The following is an 18,447-nucleotide window of genomic DNA, read 5'->3' as shown; positions in this document are numbered from 1 at the left end:
TACTAAGCTTTTGAAGTAGAGACCTTCTTAAGTACTTGAGATAGATTGTGTACATATGTATTTTATGTGTATAAGTTTTGTATGGTGTGTTGCAAAAGAAGGTGCAGTAGTGTGTGTGTGTGTGTGTGTGTTTGTGTGTGTGTTTGTGTGTTTGTGTAGAATAACCGTTGTACATCTTTGAAGCGAGAGTTTAAGTCAGGGCCAGGGCAAGTTAGGACTGACGTATTATAATTTTGTCTTCTTTATATATATATTTGTTTAGAGATTGACGCACGCGGTTTCCTTGCATGTTTTATCTTCCGGTCTTCTTTCAAGTCCCACACGAAGTAGGGGCATACTGTGTGGTGGTGGCCCTTATCTGATTAACATCCTTCAACTTTACATTTACTTACTTCTAAAATTGAAAAAGCCAGGGTTGTACTGGTATTAAGAACCATCAAATCCAGCTTTCTTGCAGGGTACAAAAAAGGCCATCATTATGAATTCCTCATGAATCTAGACTTTAATAGAGAATCTAATCAATGTTGTATCCATTCCCCCCTTCCTCTCTCCCATAGTTGACAATCTCTCTCTTTCAAAAGCATATTTGTAAGCTATGGGTACTTTCATTACATTACTAAAGTTTTTGTAATTACAAAAGCAATGTGCGGCCCTTGTCACGGCAAAGTTATTTCCCGAAATTATAGTTTTTGTACCATTTCTTTTTTTAGATGGGGGAGCTGTTCCGAATTCGTGCCGAGTTGTCCCCATCACAAATTTACAAAGCCATCATAAAAACAAAGAGACTCTTCAGCTTCTCAGTACTGTTACATATACATATATATGTAAATTTTTTTTACCAAACTTTCGCCCCTCGCCATCCCTCGCCCCCCCCCCCTGCTTCAGTTAACAACATACCATTCCAGCTCACCTAATCCATCATGTCAGAAGATACTACAATAAATTCCCAAACTGAGGGATATGAAAACGTTGTCGAAACAACAACCCACAACGATGTTTACCTGAGTATACCAAATTTCGAACAAATATCACTACTACGAGAGTCACTATTTATATTTTTCATGTGCATGTCACAGTTGTTGACCCAAGCAGCAAATGCCCAAACAATGGTCAATTCAGTCGTACTTGGAAAAGCATTCAACATAGCCGACAACGCTGGTCAAGTATCTTGGTTTTCAGCAGCAATATCGTTGACTGTGGGCACATTCATCCTAGTCAGTGGAAGATTAGGTGACTTGTACGGCTACAAAAGACTTTACATTATCGGATACTTGTGGTTTGGTGTGTTTTCCCTCTTGTGTGGATTCACTGGATTCACCACCTCAAATGTATTTCTTTCAACAATGAGGGGATTACAAGGTATAGGCCCCGCTATAATGATGCCAAACTCTCAAGCGTTGATTGGCAATTTTTACCCAAACGGACGCAGGAAAAATATGTGTTTCGCCCTATTTGGCGCAGTTGCTCCATCGGGATTCATTGTGGGAGCTTTGTTTAGTGGAATGTTTACTGATGTCGTTTGGTGGCCTTGGACATTTTGGCTCTGTGGAATCGTTAGTATAGCATGTGCATTTTTGGCATTCTTTACCATCCCTGCAAGAGTAGGACCTCGCTCACCATGAAAATTTGATTACTGGGGGTCCATAACTGGTGTATCGGGATTAGTGTTGATTAATTTCGCATTCAATCAAGGACCAACTGTAGGATGGGACAAGGTTTACGTTTATGTCTTGTTCATTGTTGGAATTTTGCTTATGGTGGCATTCTTTTTTGTTGAAAAGAAGGTGGCTGACCCTTTAGTACCACCGGAAGTGTTGCGTGGAGACACGGGGTTCATTTTGGCTTGCATCAGTGCTGGTTGGTCGTGTTTTGGCGTTTGGTTATACTATCAATTCAGATGGGCATTATTGGTTGACCAAGATAGTGAAGTCATTGGCGCAGTACAGAACATTCCCTGTGCTCCAGTCGGAGTCATTGCTGCGGTCGGCGTAGCGATACTACTTACAAAGATTCCTTCAGCAGTGGTGATGTTTCTTTCGATGCTTGCATTCCTAACGGGATCAATTCTCATGGGAACCAGACCTGTTGGACAAACATTCTGGGCACAGAAATTTGTCAGTTTGTTGATACAACCATTGGGCATGGATATGTCATTTCCTGCTGGTGTTATTTTGTTAAGTGCTGCACTTCCCAGAACTCAACAGGGTATAGCTGGCTCATTAGTATCAACATTTGTCAACTACTCAATCTCAATTGGGTTGGGTTTTGCAGGGTTGGTTGAATATTACACAACAAAGGATAAACCTCAGAGTTTTCAAACTACAGTTCTCGGATTCAGAAATGCTTTTAGAATGGGAATGGGCCTTGCAGGTTTTGGAGTTGTTGTTGCTGCGATCTATATGCTTAAACAATTTCGCCTGAGGAGGAAGGATAAGCAAGCTAAAGAGTTTTTGGATCTGGAAGAGAAGACCGAAAAAAAAGAGCATGGAAAGAACAGCACCGAGGGTGCTACACCGGTGTAGTAACATAGAGTTTGTATTAATAGAAATTGCGTTATAGAATATGTTCCGATTTTCTTGTAGGTTGCCAATACTCCTCTCATATTATGTAATCCACAAATTCACTATGAGCGCATTAATTTTGTCGATTACAGAATTCGGGAGCATTTACAAAGAACCTACCACTTTTTCATTCCGCAACGCACACTATGCCCTCCTCCCCAGTATTGAAATCGCCATTATCCAAATCATTAAGAATTGCACTATTGCAATTGAAGGCCGGTGCCGACAAGTCAGCAAACTTGGCCAAAGTCACCAAGTACATTGAGGAAGCCACTTCGAAAACACCCAAAGTTGATCTTGTCATGTTACCAGAATGCTTCAACTCGCCTTACGCAGTAGACCAGTTTAGAAACTATGCTGAAAATATCCCCGAGGGTGAAACGACGAAATTGCTCTCCTCGTTAGCCAAGAAACATGGGATTTTCATCATTGGTGGATCAATTCCAGAGTTATCATCGTCGGATAAGATCTACAATACATCATTGACATTTTCACCTCAAGGGGAGATTATAGCCAAGCACCGTAAGGCGCATTTGTTTGATATCGATATTCCAAATGGAATCACCTTTCAAGAATCATTGACATTGACCGGTGGTGATAAAGCCACAGTTTTCAAATTGGGTGATTATGGAAATGTGGGGCTCGGAATTTGCTACGATATTCGTTTCCCTGAATTGGCCTCGATTGCATCACGTAGCCCATACAGCTCATTTGCCATGTTTTATCCAGGGGCTTTCAACACCACTACTGGTCCTCGACACTGGCATTTGTTGGCTAGGGCAAGAGCTGTGGATAATGAACTATATACCGTGTTGTGCTCTCCAGCTAGAGATGTTGAAGGAGGCGGATACCAAGCCTATGGACATTCGTTGGTCGTTGACCCCTCTGGTAACATTATTGCCGAGGCCGGAGAAGGCGAAGAGATTTTATACGCTGAATTGGATAAGGATGTTTTAACAGCAGCTAGAACCAATATTCCGGTACATTATCAAAGACGATTTGATATTTATGGAGATTTCGTCAATGATGAATCCACCAAAGTCAGTGACAAATAGAAATATATATTCGTATAGTATAACTGTTTTATTTCTAATCTATTCTATGCCTCTATGCCTCTATGCCTCTACTCGTCCTCTACTCGTTCAACGTACTCACACAAAACATCCATAAACTCTTTTGGCTTTTCACTAATCACCCAGTGACCACATTTAATATCCCTAATTTCAAAATTGGGGAAAAACTGGGCAATTTCAGGAAACACATCATCGGGGATATAATGAGATTCAGTGCCTCTGATAAAGAGCACCGGCCCCGTCCATCTTCCATCGTCGGGGCTATATGGCCAACTGGCTATGAAACCTTTACTTGTAGCATCACCAATAATATCCAACGGAATTTTCGACGTCACCGGCTCATCCTTCTTGCCTCGCTTCATATTCATCAAAACGAATTGACGAACTGTCTTATTTGGCTCCACCTCGGCCAATTTTGCATCAACGTCCTTGATGTTAGTGTATTTGTACTTTTCCAAGCTCAAACGCAACTGATTGATGTACTTGTTGAACTTGGAGTCGGTGTTGCCGAACGTTATGGGTGCATTATCGACACTGACAATCATTTTCGGTAAATCTGGCTTGCGCAAGGCAACAGCCATGGCAGTTTTGGCACCCATTGAATGTCCAATTAGGATCGGCTTTTGTTCGAACTTGCGTTGAGCGACCCAGTTTTCAACGTCAGCGGCAAGACTAGGGTAATCTAATCTTTTGATATGAGGACTAGACCCAAAATTCCGCAAGTCGAGACAGTACACATTCCTATCGAGTCTCTCGCACAACTGTTTGGCCACAGTTCGATTATTTGCTTTCGACCCAAACAAGCCATGGAGGATCACAAGTGGTGATTTGCTCTTCAGGTTGGGAGTTTCAAATTCATCATATACTAAATCAACGGTTTCAATAGGTGTACTATTTTGACAACCTCTTGTGTAGGAGAGGTGGCGTACAATTGGACCACTTAGCCTCTTCTGTATGGGACCGTATATCGCAGACGCCCTTGCTGTGCAAGCCAATTTGAACATCAGTGATTTGGTGGATTTTCTGAAAAAAATTGTATACATTCTTCTCAGATCTGATCTTGAAAATAATAATAATAAAAAAAAAATGAAAGAGCAGGCGATCCAGGCGACACGACAAAGTCAACCCCGTATTCTTCCTCCCACCAACCCTTGCTGTTCACACATATGCTTAGAAGTCTTTTTAGACAAATGTCGACATCACCAGCCACATCCACGATGGGTCCCATAGAGACATCCATTCTGTCGAAATTACAGTCCACCTTCCATCCCACATTTCTTGAGATTAGAAACGATTCTCACAAACATGCCAAACACGCTGGGATGCAAGGCGCGTCCAATAGAACCGAATCCCATTTCTACATCAAGATGCAAAGTGAAGAGTTCAATGGCAAGAATTTACCTACTAGACACCGATTGGTGTACAATTTGCTAGACGATGAAATCAGTAAACAGGGTGTCCATGCGTTACAAATGAAGTTGAAAGGGACAAACGAAAGTATACAGTGATGGAAGAGAGCTATTACGATGTAAATAAATTAAAAACTATTTATTAAAGAATTTGAAACTACACACACCCACTCTCTTCTACGCAGCAATAGTAGCCTCTTCTTTATTGTTCAGTATAGTCGCCTGGACTGAAGCATTTTTAGCAACCAACTCAACGATACGACGAATAACAGGCAAATTCAACCAAGCAGGAACATAAGCTTCAACACGGGCAAATGGTCTCAACTCAATCTCTCTAAATGGATCTTCGAAATGTCCATCAGCAGACACCGTCAAGAAAATTTCATCCGTCGAGCTTTCCTTGGTCTTTGCCGCCACCAACGACATCACGGCTGGGGCTATTGGAGTCTCATACTCAGCTGAGCTATACGCACCAACGATCTTGTGAATCTGGGATGGATTCAATGCAAAACAGATTTCGTAAATGATATCGATATCCTCGCTGGTGTTTTTCCTCAATTGCAACAATTTGGCCGCTTGCAAAACATGGATCAAACAAGTCGACCCTTCTTCTATGCCGTGCGAGTTGCACCATTCTTCAAGTCGCGTGACATTGTAGTTCAATTGCAAACCACGCTTCCATGACAAAAAGTTACGTCTCATTATCAAATCATTAAAACACAATGCGTCAATAAATCTCAACATTTCCGTAATCACGCGTACAATAACTTCATCCTCAATGTAGTAATTCTTCATTGACCAATATAGCGAGTTGAATGTGAGCAAAATGTCATCCATTTTGTAACTACTCGAACCACTTGAAAACACTTTACTCAAGAACGGCGAGCTCTCCGGAGCCATGAACCCAGGTAATGATTGCGAGATGACGACAGCCGACACAGCCTTCTTTTCCAAGTCCTTTTGCATCTTCTTCATCCACATGTTGTAAATGTTGTACGACAAAGATTCAAAGTCCTCCTTGACAACGCCAACCAACTTCAAGTACTCATTAAACTCATCTTCGCTCATCTCATGAGACAAGTTGTCATTTGAAATGATGGTTTGTTCGGCATACGACACAAACGAGTACAACTCGTGAGTATTCGATAACCAAAATGCACCATGGGAAATGACATCCTCGTCTTTCAAAGCAGAAACGAGATTTTGTATAGTTGACAACACTTCACCAAGAAATTCCTCACTTTCCTTAGTCAATCCCAATCTCCACATATCAGACAAGATGATAATGATGATTCTAGACGGGAACAACACCTCCTTCCTTGTCAAATCAGCGGCAACATTCGAAGCAGGGATTTTGGAGCCCTTGAGCAACCCTTCCACTATTTCACGATGCAATTGACGCCCGTTTCTCAACAACTTGAATAACTCTTCATTAATATCATCAATATTAGCATCACCGTCATTGGAAACAGCAATAACTGAAGTTGGTCTAGGATTATCAAGAGAGCTGGGAGAATTGTTCCACGCCACGGCACTACTATGACGCTTGTTGCTGCTGCCATTGGCCACCCCTCTAATCTTGGGATTGTTGAGTTGCGCCAACTCGCCTTTCAATTGTTCAATGTGTGCCTTCAAGTCAACTTCAATTGTGTCACGCTTGACTAAATCGGTCCTGGCGGTGTTCAACTCTTCAAGAGTGCGTTGCACCTCTTGTTTCAATGCCGATTGTTCCTTGGACAACTCAGCAATCTTGGCTTCAGCCGATGCATATTCAGATCTGAGGGTTGCTAATTCATTGTTCAAATTCTCAACTTCCAGTTTATGTTCTGCACTCGTGGTGTCCAATTTGTTGTTGAACTCAACTTCCCTTGCTTTCAAAGTTTCGTGAGCATGACCTTGTTGTTTCAACAAATCTTTCAAATTCGAAATCTCCTCCATGAGTGCCTTATTGTCCTGAATCTTTGACGTCAAAGATTGAGTCAAGTCAACAACTTTGTTCTCCAATTTGTAGGAAACCTCTTGCAACTTGTTGAGTGATTTAGCATCTGCCTTCAAAGCTTTAAATTCTCGGTAAGCATACTGTCTTCTGAATGCAGATTGTATAACAATTGCTGATTTCTTGGTATTGGCAAACGTCGTTCTCTCTCTGTATCCCTTCCAAGATTTTTGAATTGTGGATGCAGCCTTTTCCAAACGCAATGATTTGATATTCTTTCTTGCTTGTAATCCACGGATAGATTTTTGCAAAGTGACGACTGAGTTGAGGGTATTGAGGTATTGCTTTCTTGCCAAATGTCCTCTGATTGACGTTTGAATCAAAGTAGCTGCGGCACGCTCTTTTTCTTCCTTGATTTGTCTCCTCTTTTCATATCCACGAATCAAACTTTGCAACTTAACGTGAGATTGCCTAACATCGAGATATCTCTGTCTATAGAACCGTTTTCTCATATTCTTTTGTATCATCACTGCCGATTTGTACATCTTGTCGGACCTCAATTTTTCAAAATGAGCCAACATACCCGCTTTGAAAAAAATCTTGGTATTACCCAACTGATACTTCCCTTTGTCTTTGACATTGGATGTCAAGATTTGATTACAAAGATCAGTAACTGACTCCTGAGTGGTTTCAACCCTCATGACCTTAATCCAGTCGTCAGAATGAACCAATGTGTGGTACCTATCGGCAAACTCAACATAAGTCCATCTGGATGGGAAACCAGCACATGAAATTCGAATTGTTTCCAAAACACCACAAGCCCTCAATTGAGAAAGCACCATCAATGAATCAAACTCCCATGCTTTCTTCTCTTCATTGGGTTTGATACATCTGATGTAATGAACATTGGTTGAGTTGATTGTCTTCATCAATTCGACCAAGGAGTTCTTAAACATGGATCCCAAAGTGGGCTTCTTATTGGCAAGTTTGCCCTTTGCTGGTGCTTTGCTAGCCTCTAATTCTGCAGCATTCTTGTCAACGATGGCAAGGACATCCTTGAGTAGTTCATTGGTCGTGTTTTTCATAACATCCAAATGACCCTCACCAACAGTGTCTCTGTTCTTTTCAATGAAACCATCAATATCATAAGTAACATCCAACGCATAATGGCTGACAGTGAATTTTGTTTGACCAAATCTTGGTTTTTTGAAAACCTTGTTTGTTGGCTCTTTATCCAAATTTTGATACATTTTTTCAACCCAAGATTGATCATTACCGGCTGGTAACCTCGATTCTTCATCCAACAAGGCAAGTATACCCATTCTGTTCTCAATCACGTCAATACATGGCTGATTATCAACAAAATCAATAAACGACCATTCGATTTGTTCCTTAACATATTCTTCCTGTTCCAACTTAAACACATGCTGATTGAACTCCTGTTGCAACTTCTCATTGGCGTAGTTGATACAAAATTGTTCAAACGAGTTTTTATCAAAATGCTCAAACCCGTAAATATCCAAAACACCAATGAATGAATTGACTTGTGCGGCAACATCTTCGGGACACAAATCAGAGTTGATATAACTAACCAACCAGTCAAACAACGCCGAGTAAATGTACTTGGCAAATGAGTCTCTAGCAACCAAGGCTTGCTTGTGATTCAAGTTGGTTACAATTTTTTCCGACCTGGTGGTAATTTGTTTCTTGACACACCATTTGGCGAAACTCACAGGATCTATTCCCAACAACTCACAAGCTTTGGCCAAATTTGGTTCGTCGCTTGACAAATGGGCATCGTTTCTGGTTGCAGCAATATCAATATTTCCGAGGTGTAAAAGAGCTGCTAAAATCTTGTAAATTTCCATTTGTTTGGCTTCATTGACACCAATCAACCCAAGGGCCTCTTTAGTGGTTTGGAATTCTTCAGCGTCATCGACACCTTGTATCTTGGGTAATCCTCCTTGATTCGTGTATTTGTAATCATCAGCAGTCAATAATCCCAATTCTTTCTTGTGTTCTGGATCCAACCCCGCCAAAAGCTGGTAAAATATGTGGTAGTTTCTTTCAGTTGAAGGTTGAAACACTAGTCTAGATCTCTCTAAAAGGTATGTTCTCACTCTGGCACCAATAATGGACGTTGATTTGTCAAACAAGATCTCCAAGTATTTACCAAAACGAGATGAATTATCATTCCTAGTGGTTTTGGCATTACCAAACGCTTCCATAATAGGATTTGTTGCCAAGATTTGTTTTTCAACGTCGGACATGTCAGATTTATGTTCAGAGCCGACAACTTGGTCGGTATCTTCCTCCACTGAGGCAAAGTATCTCATGATATACTTGGCGGAAACTGTCTTACCCGCACCTGACTCACCACTAACAACAATGGTTTGATTCTGGCCATCTAGTTTCATACATCTGTACGCATCCTCTGCAATGGCGAAAAGATGAGGATCCAACTCTCCTCTTCTTTTACCGGCATATGCTTGAATGATATCTTGTGAATACAACTGCTCCACTTTTTGAAAAGGGTTTGTGGCAATCAAAACAATACCCGAGTAAGTATAGATATCCAACAGTGAGTAACGTAATTTAATCGCTTGCAAAACAGCAGGTTCGTTCAAGTAAGACAAACTGGTTAAATCCTCAGCTGCTTCCAAAATGGGGGGATTTCGCAAAGGCGGGAGTTTCTCGTTGTCTTCAGAGAGATTGTCTGTTTCCACAGTAAACTCTTGTGATTCATCTTGTTCAGAAACCAATTTGATGACATGTTTGTTTCCTTCTGATTTATTGGATACAACTTTGGCACCTATCCAACCCAACTTTTCGTCTGGGTACCAACAAGTGGTCCCTACATCGTACAAAGATACCATATTTAGTAGTAATGTAGTAGACAAGTGCTGATCTGATGGGAATCGAGATAAAAGGTAGATTCAAAGCTTCTGTTTAGAGAGGGAGGGGGGTCTTTTTGTTGTTGATTAGATCAGAAACGCCAAAAAAGAGAAAAAAAAAAATAGTAAAAAAAAAAAAAAAAAGAATTTTTTTCCCTTTTCCTTAATTCTCTGTTGTGTTGTTTTGTTTATACTGTTGTAAAATATTACACGTAATTCTTTGAATGTGACGCGACACTGGACTCTGACAGTTAAAAGTGTACTACAAACAAATCCAGTGACTACAGACAAGGTTTCGGTCTCATCAGCATTTTACACTTGGATTTTTATCATATATGGATGGGGTTGCAAAGTGTGATTGCTTTATTGGAAGTACTGATCAGGAGGTGTAGCATTGTTTCAGATATGTGTGAGATTTGCTACAAAAGTGCCTTTGCACTCGGTACAAGAGCCTATACACGTAGCAGAGTTTAGCGTGTCCAACAGGGGATGTTTTAGAAGTAATGGTTGGATGTTACTCCTTACCGGCTCAAAGCACCCATGCCCTAATGCTTTCTGCCACTAGAGACAAAGCTTTGCTAGAACAAGGTAGTGTGTCCTTGCAAAAAATATTAAACCTTGTAATATTAGCATCTACATGTGATTTTCAAAAAAGACATCTACAATTTGCAGCGTGAAGCTTCAACCTAAAGAATCAGCCCATTTGCAGAAGTGGATAGATAGCCCATACATTTGACGACCAGTCCTACCCATTAAGGTTGTTACCTAAGTAGAAAGAACAAAAAAAGAAGAAAGAAAACAAGAGAGACGCGTATCGTCACGAACGCTACAATTTTCCGCACACATTTTTTTCTTTAAATCTATACAGGCAATTTGACGACCTCTTTAAAATTTACCTCTAACTAAATTCTTCAACATATCTCGTGCAGTGAAGTAGCAAGTCAAATAAAGGGTATGGAAATCCAAAGTTGAAGTGAATGTGTCCAAAAATCCAAAGAACAACATTGATGGAATCCATCCTTGTGCATACTCCAAAGCCCAAGACTCACCGGGCATGGCGTATTGCTTGACCTGACCTCTAACCAAATGGTGACAGTCACCAGGCTTGTACACCTCGGGCTCCAATCTTCCTGGTAATGCTGCTCTCTCTTCACCTTGAAGAATCATGAAATAGTCTTCCGAAAAATGAACTCCAGTATGACCTTCTGTTCCAATTGCTGTGCCGAAAAAGATCAAGTATTCGGTTATTGAAGCATGAAGAATAAACATGGACCCCATAGCCCCACCTGCATTGTTGTATACCCAATCATTAAAATTCAACTCATTGACAAGACCGGGGTACTCGTGGTTGATTTTCCCACCCAAATCAATCATCAATTCAGTAATATTGTTTGGATGTTGCTTGATTGAGTCTTGTGCTAATTGATGAAGAACATTCTTATCAAAACGAAAGTTTGTTGGTAACCATGTATAGTACAATGAGCAGGAAATTGAATATATAGCTATGGGAATGGTCAAAAGGAAAAGTATCTTCATCGTGAGTGTCTAGGGGGGAGGAATGGTCTTTTTTGAATCAGGGTGAAGAAGAGTTAAGCAAGGTAACAAGCTCTTTAAGTATCAATTTTTTAGTTTTTCAACCTCGTAAAGAAAGTTGCAATCGTTTAGTTCTAGTGGTCGCAAAAATGTTTCCTGACATTCTCTTTTGTGTCTCAAGCTCTGGAACGATCGTTTACGGGGGGGACTTGGATTTTGCACGGATTTGGTGCAAAAGATACTTTTTGAACCTGAAAGCAATTGCCGTCGCACGTTGTGACAGTAAACCATGCAATAGAGTTTATCAAATTTAAGTTATTGGACTCAATGTAGGAGAAACTCTGTCTTCAGAGTATGGGGGACAGAGTACTCCTTATCTTTTGTTCTCTGATTTAATTCCAAAATACTACAAATCCAGAACCGAGACAAGTCGATAAGGATTCATCTCAAGACAAACTTAGTTCTCTCAAATCCTTCCCCGCCTTCAACAACATTTGCATTATAAATTATTTTTTGCTTTATTTTTTTTTTTGCAACTTAATATTCTTCCCCACACTGACAGATATCTCAGGCCGAACAAATTTTATATTTAGCATTCTCGTTTGTTTAACTTGAAGAATCTAATTTTTGTCTGCTGTCTGAATAGATCTGACTCCATCTGATTCCATCAGACACGAAAAAAAAAAAAAAAAAGAAAATAACAACGGAGAAAAAAAATACAAAAAAAAGCTAGACACAATGTGAATCTGGCGGAACCTTCTACCCGATTAGGAAAGAGATAACAAATCCGCCGGCATTCATTGGATTGAACCTTTTTATTTTCTTTATAACTATAGTTTTGCTACTTCTCTCCACACCACAACCCAACCCAACTCAACCTTCATTACTTTTTTTTTTTTTTTTTCTGGGTACTGTCTCCACAAAAGTATATATTAATACCACCCACCCCCCTCAAGTCGACTACTACTTACGCCTACCGTATATTATATCTTGCTTTACATTCAAAGACATAGATTTCAAATCAGCTATGGTTCTTGCATTGTCTGAAGTAGCTAAGCACAATACCAAACAGGACTGTTGGGTCATTATCCACGACAAAGCTTATGACTTGTCGGATTTCGTTGATGAGCATCCCGGTGGGTCGGCTATCATTTTGAAATACGCAGGCAAGGATGCAACCAAGGCATTTGACCCCATACATCCGCTGGACACGTTGACAAAGTATTTGGCACCAAAATATCACAAAGGTGAGGTTGAAAAGAGGGTCAACCAACCAGTAAAAAAGGTTGTCAAGAAGAAGAAGGAGAGCTCCGAACCCAAGCCACAGCAAAGCTCTGGCAAGTCCAATGGCAATGTTGTTGATGAGTTTGATGTTGAATATGATGAACAAGATGGCAAGGACCCCATTCCTGCGCCACAAGCAAGCTCGACATCGGCCAATGAGGCAGACGAGGAAGAAGAAGTGTTGCTTGATGAAGATGGGGAGCCGATTCCAAAAGAAGAAGTGCAACGTCTCAAGCGAGTTGAAAATAAACCTGAATTGGGACAAATTTACAATTTGAACGATTTTGAGTTTGTGGCTAGACACACCATGGAAAAGATTGCATGGGCTTACTATTCATCTGGATGTGATGATGAGATCACCATGAGAGAAAACCATTTGAGTTATCAGCGTATCTTCTTCAAACCCCGTGTGATGGTTGACGTTACCAATATTGATTTATCAACGACAATGTTGGGTACAAGTACGTCAGCGCCATTTTACGTCACGGCCACTGCATTGGGTAGGTTGGGACATCCCGATGGAGAAAAAGTCTTGACTCGAGCATCAGCCAAGCAAGACATTATCCAAATGATACCGACATTGGCGTCATGTTCATTTGATGAAATTGTAGATCAGGCCACTGATAAACAAACGCAATGGTTTCAATTATATGTCAATTCAGACAGAGAAATCACCAAGAAGCTAGTCCAACATGCAGAAAAGAGAGGTATCAAAGGTTTGTTCATCACTGTTGATGCGCCACAGTTGGGTAGACGTGAAAAAGATATGAGGTCGAAAGACTTTAGTGACTTGAGTCACGTTCAAGGCGATGGTGATAATGCTGACCGTTCGCAAGGTGCGGCCAGAGCCATTTCGTCATTCATAGACACAGGATTGAGTTGGAAAGATGTAAAGTTTTTCAAATCCATCACGAAAATGCCAATCATTTTGAAAGGTGTTCAGTGTGTTGAAGATGCTATTTTGGCAGCCGAGCATGGTTGTCAAGGTATCATATTGAGTAACCATGGTGGTCGTCAGTTGGAGTATTCTCGTGCTCCCATTGAAGTTCTTATCGAATTGATGCCAATCTTGAGAGAGCGTGGATTGGATAAGAACTTTGAGGTTTATGTCGATGGAGGTGTTAGACGAGCAACAGATGTGTTGAAAGCAATCTGCCTAGGAGCAAAGGGAGTAGGTATTGGACGCCCATTCCTTTATGCCATGTCCACTTATGGAGATGATGGAGTTGTCAAAGCTATGCAGATTTTGAAGGATGAAATGATTATGAATATGAGGCTATTAGGAGTCACTTCAATTGACCAGTTGAACGAGAAGTATGTTGATGTTAGAAATTTCAGCAATAGGTTTGTACCAGAGGATAAGTTGTTCAGAAACGTTTACCAACCATTGATCAGTCCTCCTTTCAAAGAGTCCAAGTTTTAAACATGTGATAGACTCAAGTGACTAAATTGTTCCATTTTAGAGTAGTTATAGGCATTTAGGTGTATCTACACACTTGTGTAGAATGCATATATGAAAAGAGATCGTAGTGTAAGGAGTCAATATTGGAGCTATTCAGCCAATGGTGCAAATTAACTGGTCTGTACTGGCGTAAACACTTCCTTATAACACGAAAGTAGCTGCCCCCTCCCCCCTGCCGTTGAAATGTCAATGCTTCGGTTCAGAGTGGATATTAGAGCATTTTGTGTCCCGTTAAAGAGCTGTCAATGTGAGCGGCTGATGCATAGTAGGTTATTTTTGGAAGACAACGCGGCCACGTGGGGACAGTTACCAATTTTCTATCAAAAGAAGCAAGCTGCCCTTACCGTGGACCCACTCCATAAAATCCCTTACTTGCACTCACTCAAATGCAGGGGGAAGGATCTTGATGACAGAGAGTATGGCTGCAGCCCTTTAGGGTTATGATCAAAAAGCCTTTTTCTTTCTTTTTTTCTTACTCAAGTACACGCCTTTTTTTTTTTTTTTTTGGTTAATTAAGAGTACAACATTGTGAGGTTGCATGTAAGAGTAAGGGAAGCTAAATTCAGAAATTTTTGAGGAAAACAATGTCTACCTTTGCATCATTGATCACATAGAGAAGCCTAGGTGGAAACTTCTCCACTGAAGCTTCTGTGTAATGTTTTGTGCAAATAATATGTGCAAAATGTGAGATAGAATTTGTTACCAAACACACGACCACGCTTTGCCTTTTGTTTCTTTTTTTTCGTCTTCTTAAGAACTATTTTTTTTTTCTCTCTCTCTCTCTCTCTCGTAGCTCCCTCTCTGTCTTATAAACCGCTAGTTTTCTGCTATATTCTGGTCACCACAATTTATCACAAGGGGCAACTGAACATCCACATACATCGAGCAACACGTTAGCATATAACATCAGCACAATAGTACAGGCTTTACAAAGGAAATGGTATTGATTAATGGGGTCAAGTATGCCTGTGATCGCTGTATAAGAGGTCACAGAGTCACTACATGTACCCACACCGATCAACCGTTGACCATGATCAAACCAAAAGGTCGTCCTGCTTCACAGTGCCATCACTGCCGAGAAAACAGAAAGCAGAAAAGCGTACATGTCACTTGCACTTGTGGGAAAAAGTCCAAATTACCTCGGTCGGCGTCTTCAACTTCAATCAACTCCATACACGAGACTGGGTGCGCATGTCACAAGACTAGCCATTGCACCTGTGGCCCTTCTCTGGGAGTAGGTTTGCCAACTAAGAAGAACAAAGAAACAGACCCGGCAAAGATAAGGGCCTTGTTAGACGGTGACATTTTAAAAAGGTCAAACTCGTTACCAACGCGACCAATGCCGAGAAGGCTCAGAAAGCAATCGACACCTAGTGAAATTGGTACGGCGTCTAACTCAGGCAACCATTCACAAGATCACGTAGATTTTGGATTCATTTCTCCTCACGAGACGCAGTTGGAGAATCCAGAACTCAGCGACAATTTTGTCCTTGAGGATATATTGATGCCTTTTGAAATCAAGAAAGGGTTGTTTGACTTGTTCAACAAACTGGACGATCCTGATGGCTCTAATTCTGCGCTAAGTGAAGGAATAAGTGGTGTTAATACACATTTGAACAATACAATATCACCTCAGTCAAATGAATCCCCCACAAGTCGGGCAGAACAAGCACATTCGAATCAAGGGTCTTCGACATTCAATAAGGAGCGAGATACAAGTCCAGCCGGTTTTGAAGTGGTTGATCCCATGTTTCCGCTTTTCCCACTTGTTGGTGGACCAAGTTTTGACACTGAAAATAAGCCATTGCTGGGCTTGCCTGCCAATATGAATGATCAACAGATTCCACACCAACCAACTCCTGTCAGACCACTGCTAGCGACGCAAACCACAGATCTGAACAGCTCGCTACCGTCAGCAACAGGGTCCAGTCATAACATCAATTTTGGTAGTAGTTTTGACAATAACCCACAAAATGGATACTATAATCAGCACCTGCGAGCTCCAAAACGTCCCGAGAGTGTTTTGTCAATAGCGTCAAATTCATCTGCGCGATCGTTTGACTTTATGGGCAACAATTACAGTAACTACAATAGTGCACTTGCTAACGGTGGCGTGCCTTTGTCCAGTACTTCCACCGCATACCCGCCTTCTGGTACTGGTACTGACGAATTTAACTATATCGGTACAGATCATAACGAAGAACACAACAATAGCAACACGATGCATCATCATTTTGGCAAGACAGGGCTTGGGTCTAGTAAATTTGGATCGCAGTTGAGCAAGATTGAAAGTGAAATGTATACTGACTCCTTTCTTGATGAAAATGGGTTTGAGCAATATGGCAGTGAGGGTTTAAACTATGGAGACTTGGGCGAATATGGTAATGATATGCAGCAACGACCCTCATTACCTGATGCTTTGTCGACTCATCCAAATTTTTACCCTGTTGACAATGGCAGTACTGATGAACAAAATAGTTTGCGAAATGAAAGTAACGGTGCCATAGGATCATCTGTTGGAAACACACCCAGTAAGGATCCATCATCATCTCAGCACTCTAAGACTGATTCACCACATCTGGGTCTAATAGGGGCGGATTTGCCATTGTTTCAGCATTTTGCAACCCCTTTGGTGAATACTCCAAAATAAATGATGATTCTGATTGATAACATTGTGTGATCATTTGATGATATTGTGGACTTGGGTGCTGGGCTTGTTGGGGTCATTTATATTCTTATTTATTTCAGTTTCTATGCTTTAGTGTATTTATAGAGAGGTTTATTTCATGGAATTGTATTTTCTCCATTCTTTTAGGTACAAGAGATGGATATTGGAGCGATGTTGAGCTGAATAGCTATTTTCGTAGACATGCTTCTTACTTTTTCGATTTTGCAATCTCCAAATTTTTCAAACGTGCGATATTGGAGTCCATGGTTAGCCTATCCTCTGTGTGTTTCAATTTCGCATCATGCTTGCTTTTTTGGGAGATTGATTTTGGCAAATCGGCACTTGTCAGTTGATCGTGTAAATACATCTTCAACACTTCATCGGGGATTGTCAAGATGCTCTTGTTTTCAATCTGTTGCAACCTCGCTAATCTGATGATATACTCTAGCAAAGACAAGGAGCTGGATTTGATCTGTTGTCGAGATATCTTGGTGTTACCTTTTGTTTCACTGTCGTCTTCATCGCTGTCGTCCTCTTCGTCATCAAATTCATTCAGGTGAAGCTCACCTAAAGCAATCCATTCTTCTTTATCTCCATCGACTATCTTCAAAATCAAGACAGGTAAATTGCGCCCTTCGAGTCTTAGCAATTTCCCCGACGCCGTGAAAAACATACTTTGGACCGCTTTCAAATCGTACACTTTTACTTTTGGCTTCGCATCATCATCATCATCATCATCATCATCACCACCACCGTGGAACCTCCCGTCATTGAAGTCCTCCTCAATAATCAAAGTGTACTTAAATTCCCCGTTTTTGCCGTCATTAGTTACCTGAACTGAACTTCTGGCAAATGTCTCTTTCCATGTTATACAACTCAATTCATCCACACGAGAATCAACATCATTATCGCCTTCACCAACATACTTCATTCGACTTGGGTTGTAGAATATCGTGTACATAACCAAGTCAAATGCAGGACCTACTGCATCACTACCCTTGTTTAAATAATCTGAAGCTTGTAGTAGCCTACCAGGTGAAATTGCATTGAAATTAGTCATACCATTGAGATTTATCCCCGACGTTATCAAAGACAAGTTTAGTATCGGTATAGCATCATTGATTTCCACCATCAAATCACGCATGTAATCTTCAACCCGTTTAACGCTTTCTTTAGTATTTGCACTCGACAATTGTGCCGTGATGTCGTTGACCCCTTCGTCAAATGCAGTGAATTGGCTATGCAAATCTTCAATCAACTCCAATGTGGATTCCAACACGGTGTTGCCGCGACTAGCTGCAAGTTTGATCAAATCGATAGTGACATTGATGATATCGATTTTGGTCTTGAGTTTGTGTCGTTGTCTAGATAGACGTTGTTGTTGCAGAACTGGGATTTTGTCAACAAATGTGGAGATGGTCTTGATGGCATAGCCTGATGCTATCGATATACCAGAGCGTATAGCAAATGAGACCACCTGATTTGAAGCTTTTGATAGGATCTGATCCATTCGGGTTGCCTTCTCTTGTGGTGCTTTGGTTGAACTGTGAAGGGAGAGATTAGCAGTTTGATCTTTGTAAATCAGTTGGTAGCTCCAATATAACAAAAGTTTGATTGTCCCTTCTTT

General features: G+C 40.9%; 9 protein-coding genes across 9 annotated transcripts; 5 read left to right on the top strand and 4 right to left on the bottom strand. All coding sequences in view use genetic code 12, as the record gives it.

Annotated features, from left to right (window-relative positions):
- Nucleotides 1-920: 920 nt before the first annotated feature.
- KGF57_004594 (uncharacterized protein) lies at nucleotides 921-2,522 on the top strand (the record flags this gene model as incomplete). Its single annotated transcript, XM_051754120.1, has 2 exons — nucleotides 921-1,566; nucleotides 1,666-2,522. 2 exons carry the CDS (start codon nucleotides 921-923, stop codon nucleotides 2,520-2,522), a joined length of 1,503 nt encoding a protein of 500 aa, XP_051606926.1.
- A 185-nt stretch (nucleotides 2,523-2,707) lies between these two features.
- NIT3 (putative hydrolase) lies at nucleotides 2,708-3,616 on the top strand (the record flags this gene model as incomplete). Its single annotated transcript, XM_051754119.1, has 1 exon — nucleotides 2,708-3,616. One exon carries the CDS (start codon nucleotides 2,708-2,710, stop codon nucleotides 3,614-3,616), a length of 909 nt encoding a protein of 302 aa, XP_051606925.1.
- Nucleotides 3,617-3,684: 68 nt separating this feature from the next.
- Nucleotides 3,685-4,638, bottom strand: KGF57_004592 (alpha/beta hydrolase; the record flags this gene model as incomplete). The annotated part of the gene is made up of 1 exon (XM_051754118.1): nucleotides 3,685-4,638. One exon carries the CDS (start codon nucleotides 4,636-4,638, stop codon nucleotides 3,685-3,687), a length of 954 nt encoding a protein of 317 aa, XP_051606924.1.
- Nucleotides 4,639-4,800: 162 nt separating this feature from the next.
- On the top strand, nucleotides 4,801-5,142 carry KGF57_004591 (uncharacterized protein; the record flags this gene model as incomplete). Its single annotated transcript, XM_051754117.1, has 1 exon — nucleotides 4,801-5,142. The coding sequence occupies one exon, from the start codon at nucleotides 4,801-4,803 to the stop codon at nucleotides 5,140-5,142; it is 342 nt and encodes a 113-aa protein (XP_051606923.1).
- A 78-nt stretch (nucleotides 5,143-5,220) lies between these two features.
- Nucleotides 5,221-9,855, bottom strand: MYO2 (myosin 2; the record flags this gene model as incomplete). The annotated part of the gene is made up of 1 exon (XM_051754116.1): nucleotides 5,221-9,855. One exon carries the CDS (start codon nucleotides 9,853-9,855, stop codon nucleotides 5,221-5,223), a length of 4,635 nt encoding a protein of 1,544 aa, XP_051606922.1.
- A 903-nt stretch (nucleotides 9,856-10,758) lies between these two features.
- Nucleotides 10,759-11,409, bottom strand: KGF57_004589 (ERG2 family protein; the record flags this gene model as incomplete). The annotated part of the gene is made up of 1 exon (XM_051754115.1): nucleotides 10,759-11,409. The coding sequence occupies one exon, from the start codon at nucleotides 11,407-11,409 to the stop codon at nucleotides 10,759-10,761; it is 651 nt and encodes a 216-aa protein (XP_051606921.1).
- Nucleotides 11,410-12,433: 1,024 nt separating this feature from the next.
- Nucleotides 12,434-14,113, top strand: CYB2 (Cyb2p; the record flags this gene model as incomplete). Its single annotated transcript, XM_051754114.1, has 1 exon — nucleotides 12,434-14,113. The coding sequence occupies one exon, from the start codon at nucleotides 12,434-12,436 to the stop codon at nucleotides 14,111-14,113; it is 1,680 nt and encodes a 559-aa protein (XP_051606920.1).
- Nucleotides 14,114-15,089: 976 nt separating this feature from the next.
- Nucleotides 15,090-16,802, top strand: CUP2 (Cup2p; the record flags this gene model as incomplete). The annotated part of the gene is made up of 1 exon (XM_051754112.1): nucleotides 15,090-16,802. The coding sequence occupies one exon, from the start codon at nucleotides 15,090-15,092 to the stop codon at nucleotides 16,800-16,802; it is 1,713 nt and encodes a 570-aa protein (XP_051606919.1).
- A 226-nt stretch (nucleotides 16,803-17,028) lies between these two features.
- On the bottom strand, nucleotides 17,029-18,330 carry KGF57_004586 (uncharacterized protein; the record flags this gene model as incomplete). Its single annotated transcript, XM_051754111.1, has 1 exon — nucleotides 17,029-18,330. One exon carries the CDS (start codon nucleotides 18,328-18,330, stop codon nucleotides 17,029-17,031), a length of 1,302 nt encoding a protein of 433 aa, XP_051606918.1.
- Between the last annotated feature and the right edge of the window lie 117 nt (nucleotides 18,331-18,447).

This window comes from Candida theae (assembly GCF_024610275.1).
Source record: "Candida theae strain CBS 12239 chromosome Unknown scaffold18, whole genome shotgun sequence".
Lineage (NCBI taxonomy): Eukaryota > Fungi > Ascomycota > Pichiomycetes > Serinales > Debaryomycetaceae > Lodderomyces > Lodderomyces theae.
Note: the sequence above shows the minus strand (reverse complement) of the source record. Positions and strands in the feature narration are given on the sequence as shown.